The sequence below is a fragment of the Argiope bruennichi genome, chromosome 8, assembly GCF_947563725.1.
Source record: "Argiope bruennichi chromosome 8, qqArgBrue1.1, whole genome shotgun sequence".
Classification (NCBI taxonomy): domain Eukaryota; kingdom Metazoa; phylum Arthropoda; class Arachnida; order Araneae; family Araneidae; genus Argiope; species Argiope bruennichi.
This window is the reverse complement of record NC_079158.1, coordinates 3,631,019-3,657,130: the sequence shown is the minus strand read 5'-3', so window position 1 is coordinate 3,657,130 and position 26,112 is coordinate 3,631,019. Positions and strand designations below refer to the sequence as shown.

At 29.3% G+C, this 26,112-nt stretch overlaps 1 protein-coding gene across 1 annotated transcript in view; it reads right to left on the bottom strand.

Moving 5' to 3' along the window:
* LOC129980923 (uncharacterized) overlaps positions 1-12,683 on the bottom strand; it is a 138,776-nt gene extending 126,093 nt beyond the window's left edge. Inside the window, exon 1 of the mRNA XM_056091411.1 lies at positions 12,403-12,683. Coding sequence (XP_055947386.1) covers positions 12,403-12,484 — 82 coding nt within the window. The 5' untranslated portion in view covers positions 12,485-12,683. The remainder of the gene's footprint in view (positions 1-12,402) is intronic.
* Positions 12,684-26,112: the final 13,429 nt, after the last annotated feature.

The window sequence follows — 26,112 nt, the reverse complement described above, 5'->3', positions numbered from 1 at the left end:
AGAAGTATTTCATATTTCCTCAGAATCAATGATATCATTAGTTGTTGGAAAATATTATGAAACTGGTATTTACTAAATAAACAAATTTTCCCGGATTAATAGATTACTAAGCGAGAGTATAAGTAAGAGTTTTATTAAGGCTTGGTTTTTTTAAGACCACTGAAATGAGTTTTTTTTAAATAACTAAATATTGAATTTAGTGAAGAATTACTTTTAAAGCTGTTAAATGCGGGTGATTCCATACATGAATAAATTCAAACGCCTTCCATGAATTTATCTATTGCAGTTTAAATAATGTTAAATTAATATAAGCGTGAAAACATTTCTCATTTCAATAAATATTGCTTTTGGGACGGATTTCGCAGTTTAAGTAATAAATAATATTATAATTCGCAGTTTCCATCGTGATGAAAAGAAATGGTCATATTTTCGTGAGGTAAAATTTATTTCTTTAAATTTTTTTCCTACATTCAGAACAGACCAAATTTGTTTCAATTTAATTATAAAAATATTTTTAAAAAACTCAAAATGAGAAAGCTTCGAAAGTAATTCACAATCATAGCGGAATAATAAATCAGATTCTAGGATATTTTAATTGCATGGATTGTTTCTCCTCAAATGAAAGACAAATACTTCTGAACGATAGCCTTGAGAATACGAGAAAAAAAGTATTTAAATCCTTCAATATCCTTTGCATTCGTCTATTTATAGTGTGTTTCGAATTTCATCTTACCACATCTTTCATTGACTCAAATGATATCTTAAGAAATTCAAAGATGTTTAATGTTATTTTCTTGTCAAACAAGATTTATTCCTACAAGGCAAAGGAGTTGAAGCGATGAAATTCAAGGCGTAGGTGTCAACTGGTTCCAGATTTCATTTTATTTTCATTCAAAACACATGTGCTCACTGCTCCATTTTAATATAGAAGGAAATCATTGGTAAATAAATAAACAAACAAAATTTTTTTGGGCGGGGATTATTTCTCACAGTTGCTGAAACTCGTTCGATTCCTTTTTATTTTTCTAATGAATTTAAAAATGAGGGCAATCACGTTTTTCAGTGGGAGCTTTTGCACCACCAGTTAAGAATTCGCTATTGATCGCCACCGCAATTTATGACTATGGACACCTGCCAAGTTGAAAGCAACGATTAAAGTACAATGAAAGAAAGAGGAAACTTTTTCATAACAATTTAATTGACATATTTATTGATTTAATAAATAGTGCTCAAATGCAAGCTATTGGGCAAAAGCAAGCGTTTTTTCATGATTGATCATATTTTTTTCTTATTAATATCTTCATCGTATCTGCAGAATATTTTTGATGCTATTAGTTTGAAATCTCAAAGATGAAGAAATCTCTTCATATTGTTTTATCAACCAAATTATTGATGGAGCTATCATTATCAACTCTATCCTTTTGCTGAATTGAACAGATCTAACATAAGTGAAACTTACCTAAGAATATGTGTACTAAATTTTGGAATATTAATATTTTTTTCTTATATAAATTTGGAACAGCTTTTGGAGACTTTGATATTTTAAAGCCTTTTACTGTTTTTAAGATAACTGTTTACAGGTTTTGAATTCCGTTTTTCTGTCACGCAACGCTATACTATGAGTTCAGTACGATAAATTTTCTCTAACTAAACAATTTAATGCACCTAAAATAAAATTGGTTCTGAAATAATCCTATTTAGAACAACAAATGGGACCAGTATTCATAAAAATGGCTTATAATTGAAATAAAAATTGTTGGTGGCGATATTTATTTAGAAAACTGATTTAATTCCTCTGTTTACTTATTCAGTGTAATTCTTTTTTTTAAAAAAACTTAGTTTTTATGTAAGCAATATATTTTAAAATTCCATCATATTTTTGCTTACAGCAGTTATAAGTCAAAAATTTCAATCTACTATTGATTTTCTCTTACAATTTACTACTTTGTTTTGAAATTCCTGTCAGTAAAATTAAGTGATTTTTCTCATTTTGCTTCGATAACTATTACTTTTTTGGTTTAAGATTTTGCGATGTTCTATGCCACACCTTTGCATTCTCAATCCTAAAAGGATTCAGATTACACCATATAAAACCAGAATGCACCAAAACTATGTTCTGCTAAAAGTCAGTAAAGTTAGAAAGACAACATTTAATAACTGATACATTAACTGGTAGTGATTCGAGAATCTTCTTTGTTTTACTGCAAACTAGCAGAATGCACAGGGAAGCAGAAATCCGATTCATTCCATGATACTTTAAAATTACATTATGTTGCTGCACATTGCATTTTTTACATTACAAAGTACATTAACAAACATTTAACTGTTATTTCTAACTGGTTCGGAAATGCAAACTAAAGCTTATCTTCTAGAAAACTTTCTAAAGATTTTTGACTGAATTATCTTTAAAGTTGTCGAATGAATTCCTAATAAAAATCTCTTAGATTTTCGGGTAACTAAGAAATTTGCTGTTTTAACTTTTTCTTATAGTTTATTTTTAGTCAAAGACACGCCTCTTTCGCAGTTATTCGAATTTTCCTGCTTTCATTTTCCGGTATGCTTGATGTTTTGGATTTTAAGAGAAATTTAGTTTAGAAGAAACTTGGACAGTCTAAAAATGCATTCGTATGACATTTGCATACATTCATATCTTTTTCTCATCGCCAAACATTTCCGCTTCCAACGAAACCTAGCTTTCGCGACCATCTGTGTCTTGATCGTGGAAATTTAACACAGAGAAGAAGATGTGTCAAACGTGATGATTCCAGTTCCTTTTCGAGGCTATCCACAGTAACTTGTCCTCCTTTCACATCTGGAAACGAAACCTTCAAGCTATATCATACCCTGTAAAATACTACATGCATTTTGTTGCCTCTTTCTAACGAAGTAGAGAATGCGGGTTATGTTGGCAAGAAAGCTCCCAACCTGTTGTTCTGACCCACTTAGGCGCGGGTCACACTGCTTCAGTTCACTGGTTGAACCGTGCCATCTGCAAACCGGTCGCTATCGGCAAAATCAGACACTTTTTCCGGATTGTTGGGCTGAGACCTTTGTGCTTCTCACAATAAAGGGTTGATTGTTAATTCAATTAATTAAAATTCCTTTCGATCACTAAGTATACGCATTCTCGTAGTGATTGAAAGTTGGATACAATTAAGCACTCATTGGAATTTGCCATTAACATACAATGCTCCAGTACAGAAAGGTTAGATTTGTTTTGTTTACTACGACTTAGTGGACTTTTGTTTTCACTGAAGGCCTGGGAAAAGGAGGAGATTTTGTCCTTATGGTTCCAGTGAAACAGTTTAAAACTGCCGGAGCAGTTTTAAAGCAGTGATGACAAAGTAATAAGCAAAGGTAATGACCGAAATGAATTATCTTCTTTTACACCGTTGCAATTCGGCCGTTTTCTCTCCCATTCAGGGAAGACACTTATATTCGCAAGTTTTCGCTTATATTCGCTCTTTCGACTCGGCCTTTATCGCCTGAAGACACGAAGAAAATGAGAGGCCGCGAAAGAAAATAAGAAATTCAGGAAAAGGCTGCGAAGGAAATTGTAAAATATTTGAAAAGTCTACTAAGAAAGTCTCTGAGCTTGCTATAAAATTTCCAGGTGATGTTCCGCAAATATCCAATGAAAATAGCAGCTTAAGTTACACCCGAAAGTTTAACACGAAATGAAAACTTCAATAACGAATACCCAATCTTTTCTATTTTCTAATCGCTCGGAATGTTCAGTTTAACATAAAATCTTGATAATTTAAAAAAAATGTGGAGGATAATACAGAAAAATAAACATATCCGGAAGATTCATTGTAAAATTTATTTTCGTCCCATTTAGGTAGTGTATATTTCCTAATTGGGACGAAAGTTCGTATGTGCAAAATTTCGTAATTTAATTGTTTATATACAAGACCCAAATACCGACCAGGCTGAAACTTAAACAGAAAAGATGGGTCGTCGCGAATCATCCCATCCATTTGGAAAGCACAAAAGAAAATGATAGGTCACCAAACGGCAAATTAGGGCTCATATTTGGGTACTTTGGAATTCCGGAAAAAATATTAAAAAATGATTCATTTGACTTAATTTAATAAAAAATTATCCATGACAGTTAATTAATTTTACAGACTCAGAAATTTAAATGTATAAATTTAATATATAAATCAAAATAAGATATTGAGCTCTAATACAAGTTCGTCAGAAAAATTGAATCGCTTTCTTTGTTTGTTAAATTTAAAGATATAAACTGATGTGTCAATTTGCTAATGGTTCTTGAAATAGCCTTACTCTTGTAAAGGAAATAAAGTAATTTCTTGATTATTATGAAATATTATACGTTTATTGCCAAATATTTAATAATACGATATGAATTAAAGCATATATTTATTCATATGTAAAGATATTTTTCCCATCATCCACTGTTACATTTTTTTATGAATTTTATCATCAATTCTTTTGGAATTAGATAAAAAAAAAAGCTGCTATCTGATCTCACACATTAGAGAAAACTAGCAAATTAAGAATCAACTTGTCTAATTAAACCATCGACTATCCTTTTGCTGAAATCTTTCGTTTGGTGTATTTATGCAAATACAACGACTTCATAAGTTAACACGTTGATGTTGTTCGAAGATATTTTGTGGACGGTTTAAATGGAGATGCATTTTCAATTTATAGTGACGATGATATTTGATTTGGTAAAATAATTAAAAATGTTATATTTATTGAAACTTTGTTCAAACGAATTCAAAATAGAAAAACAATTCGAAAACAATTGTTTAGAAAATTGCACAAAGTATTAAAGTCGAGCAAATAATTGCAAAATAAGTAATTTTGCACAATACGAAAACATAAAGCAATATTTACATTTATTGAGAGACACTTGTGGCCTTGGTTTTTTAAGTACGATTTATAATATAATTAATGCTTATTCATTATTTTTGTTAATTATTGAAATAAAGTTTCATCAAGGCTTTCTATATTTGAGTTCAGAGTTAAAGAATACATTTCATACCTTTACAGCACTTTTTTTCTGAATTCATTATAAAAACTCAATATTTTAAACTCAAGTAAGAAGAAATCTTGTTTGACATTGAAATTAGAAAATACTTAGTTATTTTTAACATAACTTGGGTTAAGATTCGTATTACTTTCCCCCTATTATTTGTTACTTAAGCCGGATTTTCTCTAATAATGCTGCCAGAAGTAACATGATGAGTTCAAATTGGAGAATTAAGATAAGAACCTCACAATTATTTTGTTAAAAAGTTTCAGCAAGAACTTGGATACTCAGAAAAAGTAGGCATATTTGAAAGGAAGTTTCCGTTTGTTATAAAACGATTCCGTATGTTCAGTACCCCACAAGAATGGCAAGGAATTGTTTAGCAATTGCTTTAAAGGGAAGCAAATTCTGCAACAGCGTTGCATACATTCACTGCTCAATGACTCATTTTCGTGAATTTAAGAATCATTAGTGAAGAATAAATTATTTAAAAAATACATGATAGCTAAATTATTAAAGAGAATGATTTTGTTATCATCTATTTCTTCCGATGCAAGAAAACTTTTTAACAAAGAACTTTTAATTGAATAGATAAAGTTTTCTAAATAATTTCCACTAAGTAAGTTTTCAAATTTATTTTTTTATTATTTATTTCATCATTCTTATTTATATGGAATAACAGTTTCTATTTCAAAGGGAAAATATGTCAGTGTAAAACTAGCTTCGTTATTTGAATTTTGTGATCAAATCATTACATTTTGGAAAAGTTTATAGAAAAACATCGATAAGAAACATTGGAACTTCAGTAGTTTAAAGGAACATTTTGTAAATTAGAGAGAAGAAAATAATTCAATGAAAATATTTTTGTTATGTTATTTTGTATAAGTCAAAATGTTTTAAAATTATATGGCAATTGTTCAAAATTAAAAGTCAAAATTTCACATACTTCAGGTAAATGATGTAAAAATTTTTACAGAATTGTGCTCATGATTTCTCATATAATAATTTGAAAAAATAGATATTTTCAAATTAAATTTTTATTTTTAAATTGAAATGAAATATAAAAATTTTAAATTAAAAAATATTAATTTTTATGCTTTAAAAATTTTTAAAAATTGAATATTAAATAAATTTATATAAAAAAATTAATAATATTCAGGCTTTAGTTCTCTAATCAAAAAAGAAAATATTAATAAAGAAAGTTTTCAAGGCATGTGACGAAATTGAAGCAAAAATTTATATAAATAATATGAAGTGTTCAAATCGATTGGAATTTTAAAACCTAACATCCTCATATGGCCATTCGGGTATTTCCTAATAAAGATTATTTTAGTTTTAGATTTATTTGTTAAATAAATCATAATTTTCCTTATTGCAAAATATGCTTCTTATTAGTTTATACGAATTCCAGCCTTCATTTTTTACATTTCATATCTCTTGATAGTTGTGTTTTAAAAAACATCAGGATAAGTTATAATAAATTCATTACTATCCTATTAAAAACTATGCCATATGAAAATAGCTTTCACGTCTTGCAGGTGCATTATCATACAGAAAAAATGTGGAAAGAGGCTTTAAAAATAAAATTATGAGGTTCTTGTAAGAATTTACTATTGTGGTGGAATGTAGATTATTATGATCCATGCAGGAAGCAACAGGACGTATGAACATTTCTTTCATGATCACATTCCACTCACAAACACAAAGGCAAGACATTCACGCGCGCAGCTTAACAGAACAGCACTGCATCTCATTCTAATTACAACGGCAATACCCCATGGGAATCGCCAGCTAGTATCCAAGAGAGAAGGCAAGAGTAATGTAACTACTGCTGCTCTATACTGAATATATATGATCTGTATTAATAAAGCTCAATGTGTGTGCGTGTGTGTGCCCGCGCGCGCGTGTGTGTGTGTTGGCGCTCTATAGTTTGATCTACAGCTACCAAATTTGGCACGTGTATACCTTGGAGGCCGAGCACCTCGGAGAGATTTTTTTTTAATTTCTAATTAGAATTTCAATTAATTAAAAATTAAGCGAAATTTCCTCGTGATAACTTCCGGAAATATTACAGCACAAAATTGATTTTTCCATATTGAAGATAAAAAAATAATTGTTTCAATGATACAAATGTTTTGAACTATAAATTAATCTATTAATGAATTATGAATTTTAAATTTTTACATAGGTCCTTTGCCCTTCGAATCCTATTTAACAAAATATTCTTGAGACATCAATATTTTCAAAAAAAATTGTTGAACTCCAATCAATTAGATCATTAACTGAAACTGACTAATTTATGAAATTTGAATATCGCTCTTCTGTAAAAACTGGCGATTTTAGATCACTTTATCGACCACCTCAAAGAAGATACGGCAAATCTTTTGCCAGGGTTTCTCGACAGTCATTGATTCTGAAAAATGTTGGTTGTTCTAAAATTGATATATAAAAACTTCATAAATCGATTAGATTTGATAGCAGAAGAAAGAAACGTTTATTTATTTATTCAAAAGTTGTAGTGTCAAGAATATTTTGCAGAATATTATTCCTTAGAATAAAAGGACTGTGTAAAATTTAAACTTAATTTTTTCATAAGTACATTTATTGATTGAAATAAAATAATATTTTTATTTACATCATTCAAATATTTTGAAAGTAAAACTAAAAACTGAATTTTACGATAAATCAGAGCAATTTTTATTGAATAATTCTTTAAGATATTATATAAATTAAGAAAATTATTCTGCAGTGCACTTACAACTTCTATGCCAAACTATCTACTTTCAATTTTCAAATATTTTTTTTTTTCTTAAGGAAAGGTTGGAACAGTAAAAAAAATATTTTTATATTAATTGCAGTTTAACATTTCCACTCTAATTTAAAGTTGAAACTTTATGGGTGCTGACAGGAAATTAAAGTAGTACAATAAATAGAACTGTTTAAGGCCTATATAATCGTATGATTGAATTATACAACTATCAAAAAATGAAGCTTAAGAATACTTTGCAGAAAAAGCTATTAAGAGACCAAGTTACATAAGATATAGAATTGAAAATTTTAGCAATCATTAATATTAGTGATCGCCAAAGTCAGCTAGTACCGAAATAAAACAACAATTCTAGGAAGTCGAGTTTCATATTTAACAGCCGAATAAAATGTCTTTCCGAATACATTTATCAAAATAAATAAATCAAATTTAAATGCTTAAAACAGTTGTTATAATTTTAGCATGAATTTTTCAATCTCGACCTTTTTACTATTTTAGTTATTCTCTGCTTAAAACATAGGTTTAATGTTAATGGTATGTATAAAAGAAAGAAGAAAAAAAAAGAGATTCAATGGAAACTTTTTGTTTCTTCTCAGTTGAAACAATGGTTATTACTCGTATCGTTGTTGTGCGAGAGGTATTTTTTTTCTCTCTAGCATTTGGTAAATAATTGTTCTTTTTTTACAAACATTTCAATTGAACCTAAAATTCTGGAATACAATGAAACACGAAAACTTCAAGGAGTTCATTCTTTAAATTTTGTTATGAAAAAAAAAGCAGTAAATCTAAATTTATTAGCGACAAAGGCCATGAATCGTTCCCTGCTTCCACCTGAAGATAAAAACTTTCGAGTTTCCTTTTTATAGACATTCTTGCGAACAGTCTGGTTTCCCTGAAGAAATTGTTTCCAGAAATATGATTTATTTGATTTTTTTATCGTTCCACGTTTGAAAATTCTAATTCTAGCTTAACTATTTTTAAAATGCAATAAAAAAATTTTTCAACTCGAATTTTTAAAAATCTAACACCGAAAAAAATGGAAAATAAATTCTTAAGAATTTTATTCTCTTATATCGGCATATCATTTAAATGCTGACTTAGGCAACCAAATTCTTTTTTTCTTTTTTGCAAAGGAACTTTAGAGAGTTTAGAGTTAACATTTTCAAGACAACTCACCTATATGCCTTCATTTATAGCCTGACCACATCAGAAATACTCACTTCAAATAGTTATGTTTTGTTTCTCAAATTTTAATTCAAAACGCAAATCCAGAGTAGAACTCAATCTAGAATTTTTTGAAATATAATGATTTGAGTAAGAACTGTGCTTAACACGTGCATCGATAGAAAACTCTAAATATCTAAAAGTACCTAAATTTAATCCCCATAAAAATGTTAACTTTCTCATCGGAATAGTTTTTAATCTAAATTTATGAAATAATCATAAATATTTAGGCGATTAATTGATAACTCTGATGTATTAGAAATCTTCGATAGGCAGTTCGCAAATATACAAGTATATATTATAATTCGAGACCAAATATATTGTAATTTTTAATTTTAACAGAAAAATTAAATTTTGTTACGTTCAGAAAAATATTTTAAAAGTTAATTCATAAGTTTTACAAAATGAAAATGTAACTATTTTTTTTACCAAATGTCAATTTTATTTCCTATACTTAAAAATTTTAATATATAATATTCTTTATAGACTTACCTACAAAAAATTCGTTCAGATTTTTGAGATTTACAATTTTTTTCAACGTCATAAAGTTCTAAAATAATACTTATTTTATTTATCAGAATAATTAATGAATTGAAGGCCGAACAAAATGTAACTAATACAATAAAAATTTTGCATTGAACCATGGAATCAAGAAACGAATTTACAACTTTCTTTCTTGTGTCAGCAAATTTACGAAGAAAACTGATCTATTTTCGTGAATTTTCGTGATTGACTGATTTGAAATTTCTATTAGATATTGAAAATATCTATTTGATTTACGAAGAAAACTGATCATTCGTCTGCACATGAGGCTTTTATGAAAACTCACAGAAATTTTTTGTTGAATTTTAAGTTTATCAAAAAGATTTTTTTTAATTCTTAAAAACTAAATAATTTTTGTTAAATTCTTAAAAAAAGTTAAGGAACAAAAATAATAATAATAATAATTTATTGAGATTGAGATTAGATTCCATTTAAAGTTAACGTACTTGAAAATTAAAAAAAGGATTACATCTTTATATAATATTAAATGTTTTTATTCCATTTCCGGAAACTCTTAAAATATTTATAAAGTACTAAAAGTTAAATTTCTTCCAGATATTTGCTTCGATTCTTTAGATTAAAATCGTGTCACAACCTCTTTAAGTTCTTGAAAAATAGAACAAAAGTATTATATCTTCTTTAAGTGAATAATCTGGAAATAGCACAATTTGCTGACAACAAAAGTCACGCCGGGAGAATCTTCTGAATTTAATATAGCCGGATCTCCCGTTATTCTCCGCAACCGTGACGGTTTCCATGTGGCTTGTCAACCATTAAACTAAAGCCCAGTTCCGAATAAAGATATACATTGGATCCAGACTCGTGAGAATCATTTTCATATCATTTGTCAAAAATGAATTCTTGATAACAAGAGCGTGTCAGGAGCTATGCTCTTAAAAGTAAATTCTGAGCAGTTAGTAAAATTTTAATAAATAATAAATCTTTTTTTTAAATTCGAATCTCATAATGTTGCTACATTTAATTCGTTGTTGTTGCGATGAAATAAATTTCAAGTCATTCTGGTAAATTTTTGTTCTGCTAGCAAAATATTATTTTATTTTATTGTCACATCGTTTAAAAAGGGAAACTGTAAAAAACAATAATTATTTTAATTAATTAATGATCGGAATAACAAAGTAATTTAAGCAGTATTATGAATAAAATTTAAAAAAAAACTCCAACCATTCGAGTTTTGTATTCATACTATATTTTATAAGATAATGCAATTAACACAGTAAAATAATATCAGTTTTATTTTTATAAAACTATTACACATATCAAACAAATATACATTTAAAAATGTAACCTATTATCGGTTATATAGATAAATGGAGTTTTTCCTATTCATAATGCTTATCAAATATAACAACTGAAGGTGTAGACTTGAGAAAAATTCTGCAACTTTGAAAGGCGTGTCATCAGAGGTAGTGAAGAAATGATGCGTATGTTTAGAGTTTAAAAGTACTTTAACAATGCATTTTACTAAAGTAACATTGCAATATACGGTATCCAATTGGACAAAAGAACAGAAAAAAAAAACATTTCTTTACTTAACTTAATTTTTGATTTTTGTTGTTAAATTTATGATTGCTAAATTTTTTGTTCAAAGCGATGTTTCTTTTAACTTATAAGTGAAACCTCTATTTTAAATTCCTCTCATCTTTTTAACAGGGATTCTTAAAAATATTAAAATAAGGGGATAATAAAAGATGAATCCAATATCGGATATTTAATCCTTTAACATTTACTTTTAGCTTTTAATACTTTAACATTTAAAAAAATGTATAACAAATTTTTTTCTTGCACAGCTCAAAGATATCCGTATTGAAATTTTATGAGTAGAGATTTGAAATGAAATAAAAGCGCATCGAAGAACCGTGCGCAGTGAAATTTTATTAAAATCTCGATGTCATCAGAATCATTCTGTAAAGAAAAATTTTAATTTTCAGCACAAAATGTAATATTGGCCATTATATTAAAAACCACTATTTAGAAATAATTTATCACGATCCATTTCAAAAATGTCGCGTGTTGCTAAGAAATGTCATTTATATGGAAACATGATGACTGGAGCATTGAAAGTACAATGTGTCACGAAGCTGATATTTAAGTCGTGAAATTATTATTAATGTTCGTCTCTAAAGTAGCAGCATAAAAGTTTTAAGTTTCAAGTCATCCGTCATCACAGAAAAAGCTGTCATTTTTTCTATCGAGATTTCATATTTTCTCATTTGAGTTACTTTAATAACATACTGAATTTAAGAGTTGATAAATAGTTTGCATTCAAATTAAATTGGGCCCATCAAACATAAATCTGTCAGTGAATAAGCAAGTTTCGTCGTTTGCTTGAACCGAAACTTTGAAGGATATTCATTTTTGAAATGACATTGTCCATGAGAAATAAAACGAAAACCTCGATATTCAGTTTTTTTTTTTAATTTCATTTTTCTGACAAAACTAAATATTATCTCACAAATGAAACTTCTAACCAGTTTTTAAAAGCTTGACTGTATATGCACTTTTATAAATTCTTCTTTAATATCGAGATCAACATTGTTTGACAATGACGTTAAAATTGTCTTTACCATTTAACGTCAAACATCATTCATTGTCATTTAATGTCATCTATCCTATTTCATTCATTTTAATAAATGGATGAGAAATTGTTTATTTCATTCTTAACCTCAAGGAAGACAAAATAATAAATTTATATTTTAAAAATTCAGCGGCTTCTAGCTTAACAATATTTTGTTTTTATTGCCATCATTTTACCATCGTTTCCCCTCATAAGCATCCGGTTAATTTTAAATCAATTTATGCCATAAGAATGAACGCTTCATTTTGCAGTCTTTGAAGTACTTACCAGACTTTGCCTGCGACAATAATCCAATCTGTAATCCAATGACCAGAAGCAACCATACGTTCGATTGAGCCCAATAGCCCATATTTACAAGAACACAACAGTGCGTCCAACGTCTGCAATAGTCACTAATAAATTTCACACACCCATCAGAGCAAGGTCTAGTGGACACACGCAAAATAAAAATAAAAAACAGTCTTCTTTATTTTTTTTCTCCGCAAAATGTCATCAAAACTGGCCAACCCACTGTCTCATGGCAAAATGCGTGGGGTGCACTTCGCAATCTCAACCACTTCTGATCACTTGCATGAGTTTTCGGCGGGACAGGTGAGTGACTCCGTTTCTAGTTCTTGGCTTCAACGATTGGTGAAGAGTTCCATGACGTAGAATCCCCTTCTTTCAATGCTTTCCTCCCTTCTTCAACAAACGGTGCCCTGTGGTCATATTAGCACAACAGGTTTCTTTTTATAAAGATCGAAGTGAGCGCATGGAATAACGGTGTTTTCTTTCTTTCTTTCTTTTACCCACCTTTTTACCTGCTTGACTTACTTCCCGTCTGCTTGTTGCATCCTTCTTTCGCTCATGGACATTCTTTTTAATCCTCTAGGTGAATAGCGTTCCGGACCTTGTGTGTTTTTGTTTACATCCTTTCCACGCTCGCTCATTGGAAAGTCCAAAGGGAGGTTAAAGCTTATGCTGTTGGGATGCATTTTTTTTTTTTTTTTGGTGGTGGTGTTCTTGTTCAATAAGTAAAGGACGTTGATGCAGCTTTGATGCACTTACTCAAGTCCATTCTTTCCAAAAATAAACATAGTTAAGACCAAGGTTCTTGCTAATTGTTGCTCCTTTAAGATCTAAAAGTGGACTATGGAGGAAAGAGAGTACTTATAAGGTAATCGGATCAAATAAAATTGCAAGCTTAGTGTTTCGAAAAAAATCAACAGTCTGTTCACCTTTGGCTTACTCTACCACTCATGATAAAAATATCGACCTGCTACCTTATTTATAGTTCGACGAAGATTAAAAATTCAATTTTTGCCAGAAGCTCATTTCGACAAATAAAAAAAATTAGAAGTAAATAATTTTAATGTTTCATAATTACTTTTTTAAAATTACATTACAAATTAATGTGAGTCTCAGATCAGGGCTAATGAACAGCTTGGAAGTGGTCAGTGCGTGTGAGGGGAGAGAGGCGAAATGAGAATCTGGTAAGTGAACAATGAAGGTAATGTGAGTGATAATACATTTGTCGGATCTAATAAAACTGCCAAACTGAAAATCAGTAGTCTCTTTATCTTTGGCTTTTTCTGCTTTTCATGTAAATGAAATTAATATTCTATTTCATTTAAAGTTCGATGAAATTGAAATAAAACGAAGAATATGACTTCGGTATTCGATTAAAAATATATTAAAACAAATAAAAATTGGAACAAATAAAACAAATAAAAATGATTTTATTCACTTTTTAAAAATTACTTCGAAATCATAGTAAAGTTGTACTTCTTCTGTAGGAGACTAAACGTAGATTAACACAACGAAATAGCATACACACTTAACAAACTTATACGAGTATATTCTCTGGTAAAAAAAAAATAAAGGACTTATTCATAATTGATTTATTTAAAAAAATAGTAATCGTGAAGTTCAGATAGTGTCCCCAGATGTTTCGAGTCATCTTTTGAGAAAGATGCAACTAGCGACTGCTCGTCGTTTTCTGACATTCTGCAAATGTTATGGGTGCATAACGGAACCGAGAAAAAGAAGCGGTCTGATGAACCCATTTCACTGCACACAGGCTGCTAAATTCCCGCCACATGTATCTGTCACTTAAAGAGACGCTAATGGCTCGACAACCGATTTAACCAATGTTCACAAACAGATGACAATAACTGATTAACTGGCGGCGCATTTTCAAAGAAATGTAAACATCTGACCCAGACCCTCGGCAAAAATATTGTTGCAAAAGAACGTGTGATCTTTGGCAATTAATTCTTGAGATATGAGTAATATACAAGCACCAGAAATTAGAATGTGTAATTTGTTCGTTTTTTCCCTAACCGTTTGAAACCAAAATTTGACTCAAGATCAATTGCAGTTACAAAATCAATACTAAATATCAAATATTTTATTCATAGTGTTTTTGAATTCTTTTATTTTCGTATTTACATGTTTGAGAAAGTACAAACCGGCAGATGGTGAACCCTTTCCCGGATTTTGTTACGAATTTGACACATGCCTGTATTTTAGATGTTAAATCTGTGTACCAAATTTATCAATCTAGCTCTCCTCGTTTTGTGGATATCATGTTAACTCATATTCGAACAGTCAAACAAATGGTTTGAACAGCTCCTGAATAGTTCTCATTAAAGCTTTGCTAAAATTCTACAAATTTGGTATAAAGATAGTATACAAAATTTTATCTGTTTAGCTCAGAGCGTTTTTAGTTATCTTTTTCGCAGTTGTATAATTCCAAAAATATGTCTTTCAATCTCACATATGTATAAAAAATTTCAAAATATATATGAGTAGAAGCTTCTCAAAATCTCGAAATTCATTTTCTGAATTGCAATACTTTTTCTTTGTATATTTGTAAACGAGATTGCAAAAGTTTTAAAGGAACAAAAATTATAATTTCCTAATTAAAATTGCATTTTTCAATGAAAGAATTGCTCACAAATTAAAAAATTCACGATTCATTATTAAAATATACACTAGCAGTTGAGAATAAGTATGTTTCTCAAAAATGAGAAATTCCCCTGTTGAGAAATGGATTTTTTCTAATTTTTTCGTGTACCAAATCTACAGAGAGAAAGAAAGTAAGTCCTGGAAATTATGGGGAATTTAAACTCTCACTGAGTTCGAAGAAAACAGAAGAATCTATAGATACCCTGAACTCTCTTTTCGAATTAAGTCTGTCTATCTGCTCGCAAATAAGATCAAAAAAGGCAATAATCCACATTAAGGAAATAAGATATTTAGTCCATATACCGAAATTTTAGATATGTGTTGAATTCGAGACTAAATAGGCCCAGCTGCAGAAAAATTTTCAAAAAAAAAAAAATGAAATGACTTTCTTATCTTCATTTTTAATAAATTATACGAGGGAAAAAAATTCTTAAAAATATTTTTTCGTGAGCTTTGCTATTAAGATTTCACAATTAATCAAAATTTTATGTACGTTTACAACTGCTTTATTCATTTGTTAAAAATTTTCTTCTTACGTTTAAGAAAATTAGTTTTTCACACTCACACTTTCACGCTATAGTATTAAATAGCATTGTGTTTCCCGTTTGTGACAAATATAAATCAAAAACGATTTGAGCTTTAGCTGGATGAAAATTGGTATATAATTTTTATGCCAAATTTGAAGATTTTGTCAAATTTTGAGTCCATTCAGAGGAAGTTTTTCTGTCCAGCTCTTCTAATATAAGTTGGCACGACAACTATACAAAACGAAGAGAGCTATATGGATGAAATTCGGTGTACAGATTTAACATTTATAGTGTAGACACCTATCAAATTTCGCGCCCAATAAAACAAGGAATTAACCGTCTGTGCTTCCAGAATCACCTGAACGCGAAAATTTAAAGACACAATTGTTTAAATGTATCAAAGTGATTTTGTGACAACGTCTCAGATTTTTGCTACATTCACTTTAGAAAAAGCGATGCGTTTAAAACACAGATTCGATTTTCGGATGAAATGAATCGCTAAGAATTGTCAAAGATTCGCTCGGTTCAATAGAAGTGTGCAGAAAAATCAGTTGGAAATCATTGCCAATTTTTTAAAATAATCATCTTCTGGAATTTAGACAAACAAACAAAAAAAAGCTTAAATTACAAAACCAGAAATCAGAGGCAAAAGTTTTCGCTGAAAAATGCAGTTAGAAATAGCTTTAAGGAAACTTCGTTAATGCCAATTGAGAAAACTCTGACTCTATGACAATGAGATAAAATTACTTTAGAATATGCTTATTAAATGGGATCCTTATGTGGAAATTATAACAGACATTTGAAAGCTGAACACTCTCGTTGTTTCTCAATTATTTCCACCTTTCCGCTGTTCCTCCGTTCGCCTCCATCTGTTTGGATCGAGAATGTGCAAAATGTTCATCGAGCATCTCTGATGACATGATATATGTTTCTCTTTTCTGCAAAGAATATACGAAAAAATAAGATCATTTAGATTTTTCTATCTATTTTTATCCCCAGTTGTCAAGCCCCATTAAACAAATTGTCGCGTACAAATCGCAATAATTGCACTTCTTTGTTGTTTGCGTTCTACTTTTAAGGAATAATAAGATTTATTAAAGAAAATTGTGGATTCTAGACGGTGAATGATCTTTAAATTATCTTCTGGATCAAAAGGCATCTAAATTAAATCTTGTTAAAAAATATTCGAAATGTAGTGTACCTGTTATCAAGTTTTCCTTTTTTGCGAAAAAATAGAAAAGAAAATTCTGGACTACCTTGACCTCATCTCATCTCATAAACATACCGGTTTCTAGTTTGTGAAATGAAATATTTTGGAAACCAAACCTGTAGTATTCATCAAGAAGTCAAAGTCAAAGGTAAACTCACATAAACGCTTGTTAATATATGATTTCGTTTGCGAAATTGTTTGTTTATTACAAGCAAAGTTTCCCCGTTTCCCCCAAAAGTTTTGCTATTGGATTTCATTATTTTAAATATATAGATGTGTGTGTGTGTGTGTACACAATCCAGCCTTGTGTGTGTGTGTGTACACAATCCAGCCTTCAAGACATGAATATTTATATCTTAACTTGTGAAGCAATATGCAAATAAATTATATATTTTTCAACATAAAAACAAATTGAAATTGAAATTATTTGTGAATGCGCTCGAAAAGGTTTCGTTTTTTTTCAGTCACAATGACTGTTTTTTCACTGAGCAGAAAAATAGAAATGAGTGAAATAACTATAAAAGTATTAATTTCAAGTGAATGCTTTCATCGTCTACAAATTTATTTGCGAAACAGTTTTTTCGTTACATTCGAGAATCATCGCAAATTTTCAGCGTTCCTTTCTAATTTTATCTGTGAATGATGCAAAATACACATTCTAAAATTATTTATATAAATAAAAATCAAATAAGTAAATCATCATTTACTTTTCGGATGAATTGTTTTTTTATTACATTCAAATGTTTACCATCACTTTATAGAGGTAAGTTTCATGACTTAGATAGTTGCTTTCTAAATTACATAAATGATCATCATTTTATTTAAAGAATGTATATAAAAACTGCTTCTGCTACCTTACTGACAAATTTATTCTTTTATTGTATTCCCATGTTAATACATTTTCGATAAGATTCTTAATGACCTCCTATTGACTTGCGATCATAGGAACGAATAAATATAATTCAATAGGAGTTTCCAAAAGACAATTGAAGTCTATAATTATTTGGTTTAAAAAATAACAGAAATGTCGCAGGATTTATATGTATTAGAAAATGGTTTGTACGGACTTTAATTGTTAAGCTGTACTAAAAAGGATAAAATCCGTTTTTCGGACCTCCATTATGAAAATGAGTTTGAATGCCTAACGGAAATTTTAATGTTCTTTTCAAGAAACATCCAATGCCACATTTTCCCAACACTCGTAGCATTTTTTTCGTTGTGTTAACTGAATCATAGAGAAATCGATTCACATAAACTGAGGCTTAACATGCGTGCTTCTGGTAATGAAGAATTTATTAAATCGAATCATTGAATTTTATTGGCAATAACATTTTACTTTGGAAAGTGAATGGATTTCATGATCATGACACGAATTGGTTACAGCAGAGTGACCCTTTTTCCAATTGAAATAACCAAATTCAGGAACGAATGGCAACGAAATGCAGTTCGTTGCATTCCAGTAACCAAATCCGAATATCTCAATTCCAAATCGTGAGAAAGTTTTGTCCAAAACAACCAAGTTTTTTCATGAATAGGATCATTTTTAAAACAGTGCGCTCAATCAGTATTAATGAAAGCATGGACTTTCCGCTTTCACATTATGAGCTCCATGATTTCGGTTTTGATATTCTGATAATCCCTAAAAAATGCAATAAATTAACTCTAAACTTATTATGAATAGCTAATTAGAAAGTCTGAGGAGCGTTAAATATCTTAATGTTTGCGAAGTTTGGAATTCAAAATTTGAATATCTGCTGCTTTTATTACATGCTATGCTTCTCCTTTAGATTCTACCCCTGATGTATTTTTGATAAAGAAAATAAGTATAGAAAATGTATCCCATTTGATGAAAGGATCCATCTTTCCCAAAATGGAGAAAACTTAATCCGAACTTATATAAAATGTTCTATTGTAATTTAGTGTCAATCTCAATGTTAAGATTTCGAAATGAATGAATTTCATCATTCGGAAAAGGAATGTTAAAAAATCCCGGGCTAAATTAAATTCGAAAAGAAAGAGAATCATGTTTCTTCTTCCTCTCTTTACTTATAAAACAGAATCAATAAACATTAATATAATTTCCTATTGAAAAGAATCTCCAAGGAAAAATACAATGATATAAAAATTATTTCAGTCTATTAACTTCTTAAAATTCATTATATTGCAAAGTTAAAGGGAATAGTATTTGAATGTTATTTCTTTAAATTCCTTCTCGTAAAGACTGTTGCATAAAGCAAATTTTTGAAACACTTTTAACCCGTGATGTGATGCTTGACTATGAATAAAATTATTTTTCAAAATGCCATTTCTGTAAAAAAATAAAGTAACAAATGAGGTTAATTCAAAGGAAGTTCAATTTAAAATACCTATTTCGTAAGGATTTACTTTTTCTCAAATTATTACCTGCAAATGCAGAAGAATCTGAAAGAAAAACCTACAGTTTAAGAATCTTCTCAATTTTCTTTTATCTCTTAGAAGATTTTTGCTTAATTGTTAGTTAAGGTAGGTGTCTAAATTTAAAAAGTCGATTTTTTGCGAAATTATGATTTTTTTTTTAAATTTCATATTCTTAATGTTTGAATACAAACATTAAGAATATGAAATAAAATTATGGTATGAATTTAATTATTATTTTCTATGAAATTAAAGTGTTCTTTATGAAGTCATTAGAATTTTGTTTCTAAGTCTATTTTTGAGAAGTTTATATTTGCCTTTGCATACGTTTGAATGCTATTTTACATCTTTAGATGCTATTTTCTCAAATCATAATCTTTGATATTATTTATCAGTCGAAACCCAATATTTAAAGAATACAATAGAAATACAACTTATTTTTTAGTTCAGGAACTAGATAATATATTTATGTAATTATATATATTTTTTTAATTATTTAACAAAATTTCATCAAATAATTTGAAAAACCTTGAAACTAAAATATTTTTTGCTTTATACCTCTTTATAGCCAGAAAAAAGATATTTTTCAATCTTTTTTTATGCATATATACAGAAATATAACTATTTTTGAACGTTTTTCAAAAAACTCATCCCAACTGTTGTCACATACCAAGAAATTTGGGCAAGGATTTCAATTAAAAGTTTTGACTTTCCTTAAAATTATACTTCGTTTTAACTTAAAAGTTTTATACTTTATTATGCTAATGATAAGTTATAATTATCTTTCAATTTTTGTTTAAAAGATCGAACCGAAATATTTGCCATTAGAAAACCTAGCCGCAAACTTGAATCAAGATCTAAATCACAAAACTGTTTGACATCATTCTTTCTAGATCTCAGTTTCACAGCAACAACCTCAAATTGCTTCCATAATTGGCCTCTGGACCAATTTTCAAATGTAAAAGGAAGTTGCATTCGTCATCTCGAAATTCGACTAGAGGTCAATACAATGGGGTTTTGAATCGGCATTATAATCGAACAACAATTAGATGCTGAATGAGAATAACTCGACTGTCTATCGCAGTTAATCTAGTTTGTTCACTTAAAAATAAACAATGGAATCGAATGCTGGATTGAACTTATTATCTTTATGGAGAACATTGTCAGAATACTCTGCTATTAATGAAAGATATTATCCAGTGGCTATTGGTTTAGAAGCAAAATTGTAATCAGGAAAAACATTCTGTCGCATAAGTTACATTTTTTATCGCCGCTACATCCGGTAAATTTTGTTTAAAGAATGCGTCAAGTTCCATTTCAAATTTAATTGCTCTCATAGTGATGTCAGTTTCTCCTTAGTTAAGATGCATTGCTCCGAATCTTTATGAAATCAAACTATGAAATATAATGCAACATGAGAAAATGCTTCTGGTTTTCGTTTTTTTAATCTTATTCCAACAGTATGTATATGGAGAGATAGCTAATGCTGTCTTTTAAAAATCATGTATGTGTGTGGACTGTAAAAAGAGTGGTCGAAAGTTGAATTTATTTGTGAGTCGTCTAATTTGAATTTTAAATGCTCTCTTTATTAAAATAATGGGTCACATCAAATTATTTTTTTCAAAAATATTGCTATAACACTGTCATCTTTTAATCCTTTCTTATAGAAGGTGCTGAGCATATTCGTTGCCCTTGTTCATCAAATAAATGCGGCATTATAGTTTCTTGATATGATCTTTAATCTACGTGAATTTAAATTGTGATTTAAAAGCATCATACTATGATAAAAACTAATGACTTTCGGTTGATATTTTACAGAAAAATATTTGCATATGTAGTCTTCAAAACGAGTGTTCTGCCATCATTCATCTTTTTATTCGTTTATTAATTACTTATAATCTTGGAAAAAATGAGTAGATTTATGTATTTTGTATTTAAAATTTTCGATTGGCATCACTACAAATATTACAAAAGTAACCATATTTTCCCATTATCATAGTTTATCATAGTGATAGGTTTTTTTTTTTTTTTTTTTTTTTTTTTTTTTTTTACAATTTTGAAGCTTTGATATATTCCGGCTTATTAACTGAAAATTATACAAAAGAAACAGATTACAAAATATATTAAAATTCAGTTATCTATTCCAAGATGTTGATTTTTAGATTGTTGTACTTAATTTTTCTCTAAATTCCAAGAAATCTCGATAAATGGGTACAGTTGTTTGTACATAGACACAGAAAAAGTGATATTTAATGACTAACAGTAAATAAACTGAATAAGTAAAAATGCATGTAGTGGTAACTCAGAGTTAAATGTAGTAATTGAAAGCCATATGTAAAATTTTTATTCGCCTCGATTGGTATTATAATATTTTAAAAACTCCTTGCACTTATGAATCTTTATTTGTTTTTATTTAACTTAATAAAATAATGAAGAGAATTAAAATTGTATTTTGAAAAAAAATGCCCTCAATGAATTTAACCTTTGAAAAAAAGTGTTTTAATTTAAGGATTAGGGCAACATTCGATATAGACTTCTTTGATATTTACATTTTCGACAAAAAGACTGAACAGCAAATTTCCTTTCAAGCTCCTTGTTCATTTAGGCTGATATAATTATATTCATATAAATGGACAGATAGACCCAGCCTTATTTTGAAATGGGGGTTAGAGACTCAAAATATATATAAAAAAAATTGAAGCGCATCAATATTTCGAGTCCAATAGTTCCTCTGGATTTGTTTTGCTTTCGAGAAAGTCAAGTCTAACTAGAATGTAAAATATGTGTTTTGATATAAATAAATGTTAACTAGTTTATTTGTCTTGATTGTTGATAAACCATACTTCTATGTAAATTTTCCATTAAAGTATGAATTTTTAGTTGGTGGATCATTATCAAAAACAAAATTTTATTTTGATTATAAGGCATTTTCATCACAATTAATGAGGCATGAAGAAATTAACTATCAATAAATGTGTGATTGTTTTATCAAGATAGAGTCATCCACATTTTATATGCTACTCTGCATAGTGATAAATTTATCTTCATAATAACATATGTTTCATTAAGATTGAAACATGTAATGTGATGAACGTTTGCAGTTATCTTCCGAAAATAAAGGTCGCTTATCCATAATGATGAGTCAATTTTGATTTCAATACATTTTACATCGCAATTAACGAATTTAGAAGAAATTTATACTAATAAATACAATATCCATAAAAGTGTTTGTTTTATCAAGATAGAGACATCAACATTTTATATGTCACTTTCAACAGTGATGAGATCATTTATCTTCATAATAACATACGTTTCATCACGATTGAAACATACAATGTAATGCACCTTGGCAATTATCATCCAAAAAAGGTTGATTATCGATACATTCGATTATAAATTAGTTTCTGAATGCCAATGTGTGTTATGCAAATGATTGCTCTATCAGAAAAGATTGAAAGGGTTGCTGACACCAGAATCACTCGAGCAGGACTGAAGCTAGCAAAAGAAATCTCGCAGCCTCCACTTCTCTGTGGGAAGTTATGCCGAAGGTTCGGTTCGTTTCCAGTACGTCATTACTCCGTTTCCCATCTCGGGTGCATTCTTGCCCGAGAAACTGACATTCTCCGGCTATAATAAGTTTTCAACATGATTTTTTTTTCGTAAATAGAATTGCAGTGTCTGATTAACCAGGTTGGCAGATGTGTGTGCATATGACTTTAAGAGAGATTAGGTCATGAGAAGACGTGAGAGATTAGGTCATGCAAAAATCTGGAAAATGTTTAGTGTAAAATATTCAGTGAATATATGTGAAATTTATTGACTAAGAAAATCAAAAAGAACATATTTTGAAATCTTGAAGGATTCTTTATGGTTGATAAAACACAGGCCTGACCTATTTTTGTTACTTCAATTAAATTTTTTTTATTGAGGTAAACATAATTCTAAAAAAAAAAATTGTTAAAAATGCAAAATACATGGAAGCATAATTTTTTTTTTCCATTAGGTAATTTTAAAAAGACTCTTCATGTATAAGGCCATTATATGTTGAAAATAATATGAAGGACTTCAAGTCAATAACCTATATTTTCTACAAAATATCATTTTTTTTAGAGCTAATGGTTTATTTCAGAAGAAACGCTTCTGGTTATAAAGCTTATGTCTATAAGTATACTTCTAATAGAAAGTTCATAATTTCTATGAAAAATTCATTCATTTTGCTGCAAGGGATCAGAAAATGGTTCTGTCGTTACCGTTAGCGAAATTTTATACAAAAAAACTTCTGAACTTCTGGTGTTTTAATATCACCAATCAAATCAAATGGTAGATATTTTTTTTTACTTTCTGCTATTCTCAATTTTTCATCTTCGAAAAATAAGAAGTAATAATTAGAAATAAGGCTAATTCAGAAATTAGTACGCCTCCGTTAATATGGTAACTATTACTTGTTCATAAAATTCAGCTGATATTGTAAGCTATACTGATTGATTAAGTTGTTGGACATCAGTTAATAATCATCTTTACACATTCAATAGATTCTCACTTAGTAAATGTATAAGAGCAATCATAAAGTTATTAGTTGAAATATTATAAATGAAGCATCAAATTCAAAATTTAGCCACAGAGGAAACAAAATCCAAATACACATAAATATACACGAATGCGAAAATTTCATATACTATTTTTTTTTTTAGAATATTGTAATTTTCAAGAAGTAGAATCAAATTTCAATATTCAGTTATAAAAGAGGAATAAAATAAAAAAAATATATATATTTATAAAGAAAAGTAAATATGAACTGCTTATACGGATAGTTCTTCTATATATAATCAACAGAGTTTTAGTAATGTCAGTTTAAAGAAACAGAAACAATTCCTTTAAAAAAGATATAAAGAAATACCTAAAATTTTATTGTAAAGGATAAAAATGATCTACTTGTAGATAATTATATGTACATTAGAAGTTATAAAAATAGTAATTGCAAAATGGATTAACTATAGACATAAAAAGAAAGAAGAAAGGTTAAAAAAAATTCTGGGACATTAATGGAACTAACCGCGATACGGCACATCATCTGTCGTACTCTTTTCAGAATTATGTTTCACCAATGATTTAGACAACTGCCCATTGGATATAAAAAAAGTTTTTTTCTATAAGAGGCTTAATAAATCTTCTTCCTATATGAAGGTTTCATAGCCAGGATATTTTAGGATTAGTAGAAAGGTTTTGTGATGAGGGTAAGACAGAAAATGCCCTCCTCGTGTAATAATGATATTCGGAGCCTAATTGCTAATAAATTTTTAGTGAATGGAACTTTTCTGCGAAATTGCTGCTCGTGAATCAAGAATTTTTTCTAAATTTGACTGATGAATAAATAATTCATAATTTTTTCTACAGAATATTTATTTTAGCATAAAATATTATTAACTAGCTTTTACCCGCGACTTCGTACGCTTGGAAATTTTGATGTTTATGTGTGAGAACAGACGGTCTGATCAGAATGTAAAATGATATCAAACCTTATCATTACGGTGCTGTTGAAAACAGAGTCTGATATGATATAATCAAGAAACATGTAAATCATTGAAAGGTGTTCGGGAAAATTTCAAAATTTATTTTTATTCCAATACCGTTTTGTATGCAACATTAAATGGCTTATTATTTTACGTCAGCACATGCAAGTTTTGGGCATTTGAAACACGTGAACAACCAACATATAATTGGCCGTGTGAGAAACATGGAAGGCTCAAATGAATGCCTGCCACTTTTAAGGTTTGGCCCTGGGATTTATTGATCGTCATTGTAAAAACCAATTTTAAAGGAAATTGCAACGTCTTTGAAACAAAATGACAAGATGTTTGGAATAACAGGTATGCGGTTAATTAAAACGCTGTGCTTTAGCAGCTCCTGTAATAATGGTAGCTTTTATAATAAGCCTTGACCGTCGCTCAATTTCGGCCTTCTTTGTTACCCATGAAATAGACTTGTAAGAACTCTGGTTGCATATTCGAAGTAGGCTGTAGAGACCCAATTCTATGATACACTTGACCTTGAATGGTAAAAGTCGTTGAAAATCCTGGCATTGCAATCACTCTGTCAGCACCAAAAGATGTCATATGAAAACATGAATTATAGTTTTGCTGATTAGTTTGGCGAAAACAAAAGCAAGACCGTATCTGTTGAAAATACAATTGTCGACAATCAGAACACACTGCGCATGCGTGAATTTTCGGCTCCAATAAGGCAACGCAATACAGATTAGAAATTTTTAATTTCCTTTATTCTGTTTTATTTTAATTCAAAAGTACTTCAGAATGATTTCCAACGGTCGATTAATTAACAATATTTAATTTTAAATGCATTAAAAACTAAGAAAATAAACAAAATCCTTTGAAATAATCGGTCGAAAACATGTTTAGTCTAACCTCAATAGCGTAGGGAAAAAAACCTGAAATCTTACTCATTTGGCGGTGAGGAAATGAAAAGATTTTTGGCGGGAAAGTTAGTTTTTAATTAATAAAGAAACTAACTGCTCAATTAATCGGAATAAATAGTAACCAATGTCCTATTCCATACTATAATCTATCTCTGTGCCAAATTTCATCCAAATCCGTTCAGCCGTTCAGGCGTGATTGACTAACAAACATCCATCCATCCAAACTTTCGCATTTATAATAGTAGTATAGATTATTGAAATATTAATAGCATAAAATATAATTTTTTACATGACTTTTTTTGACGTTTATTTTTAATCATAATTTGACTGATGGCTTTCAAGTCCTCTTAAATAAATCTGCATGAGGAATACCAAAATCTACTGCGCGTGTTCAATAAAAATTCCTATTCTAACCACATAAATCACAAATCTCATTTTTACTGATATATCTTGAAAAGAGATGA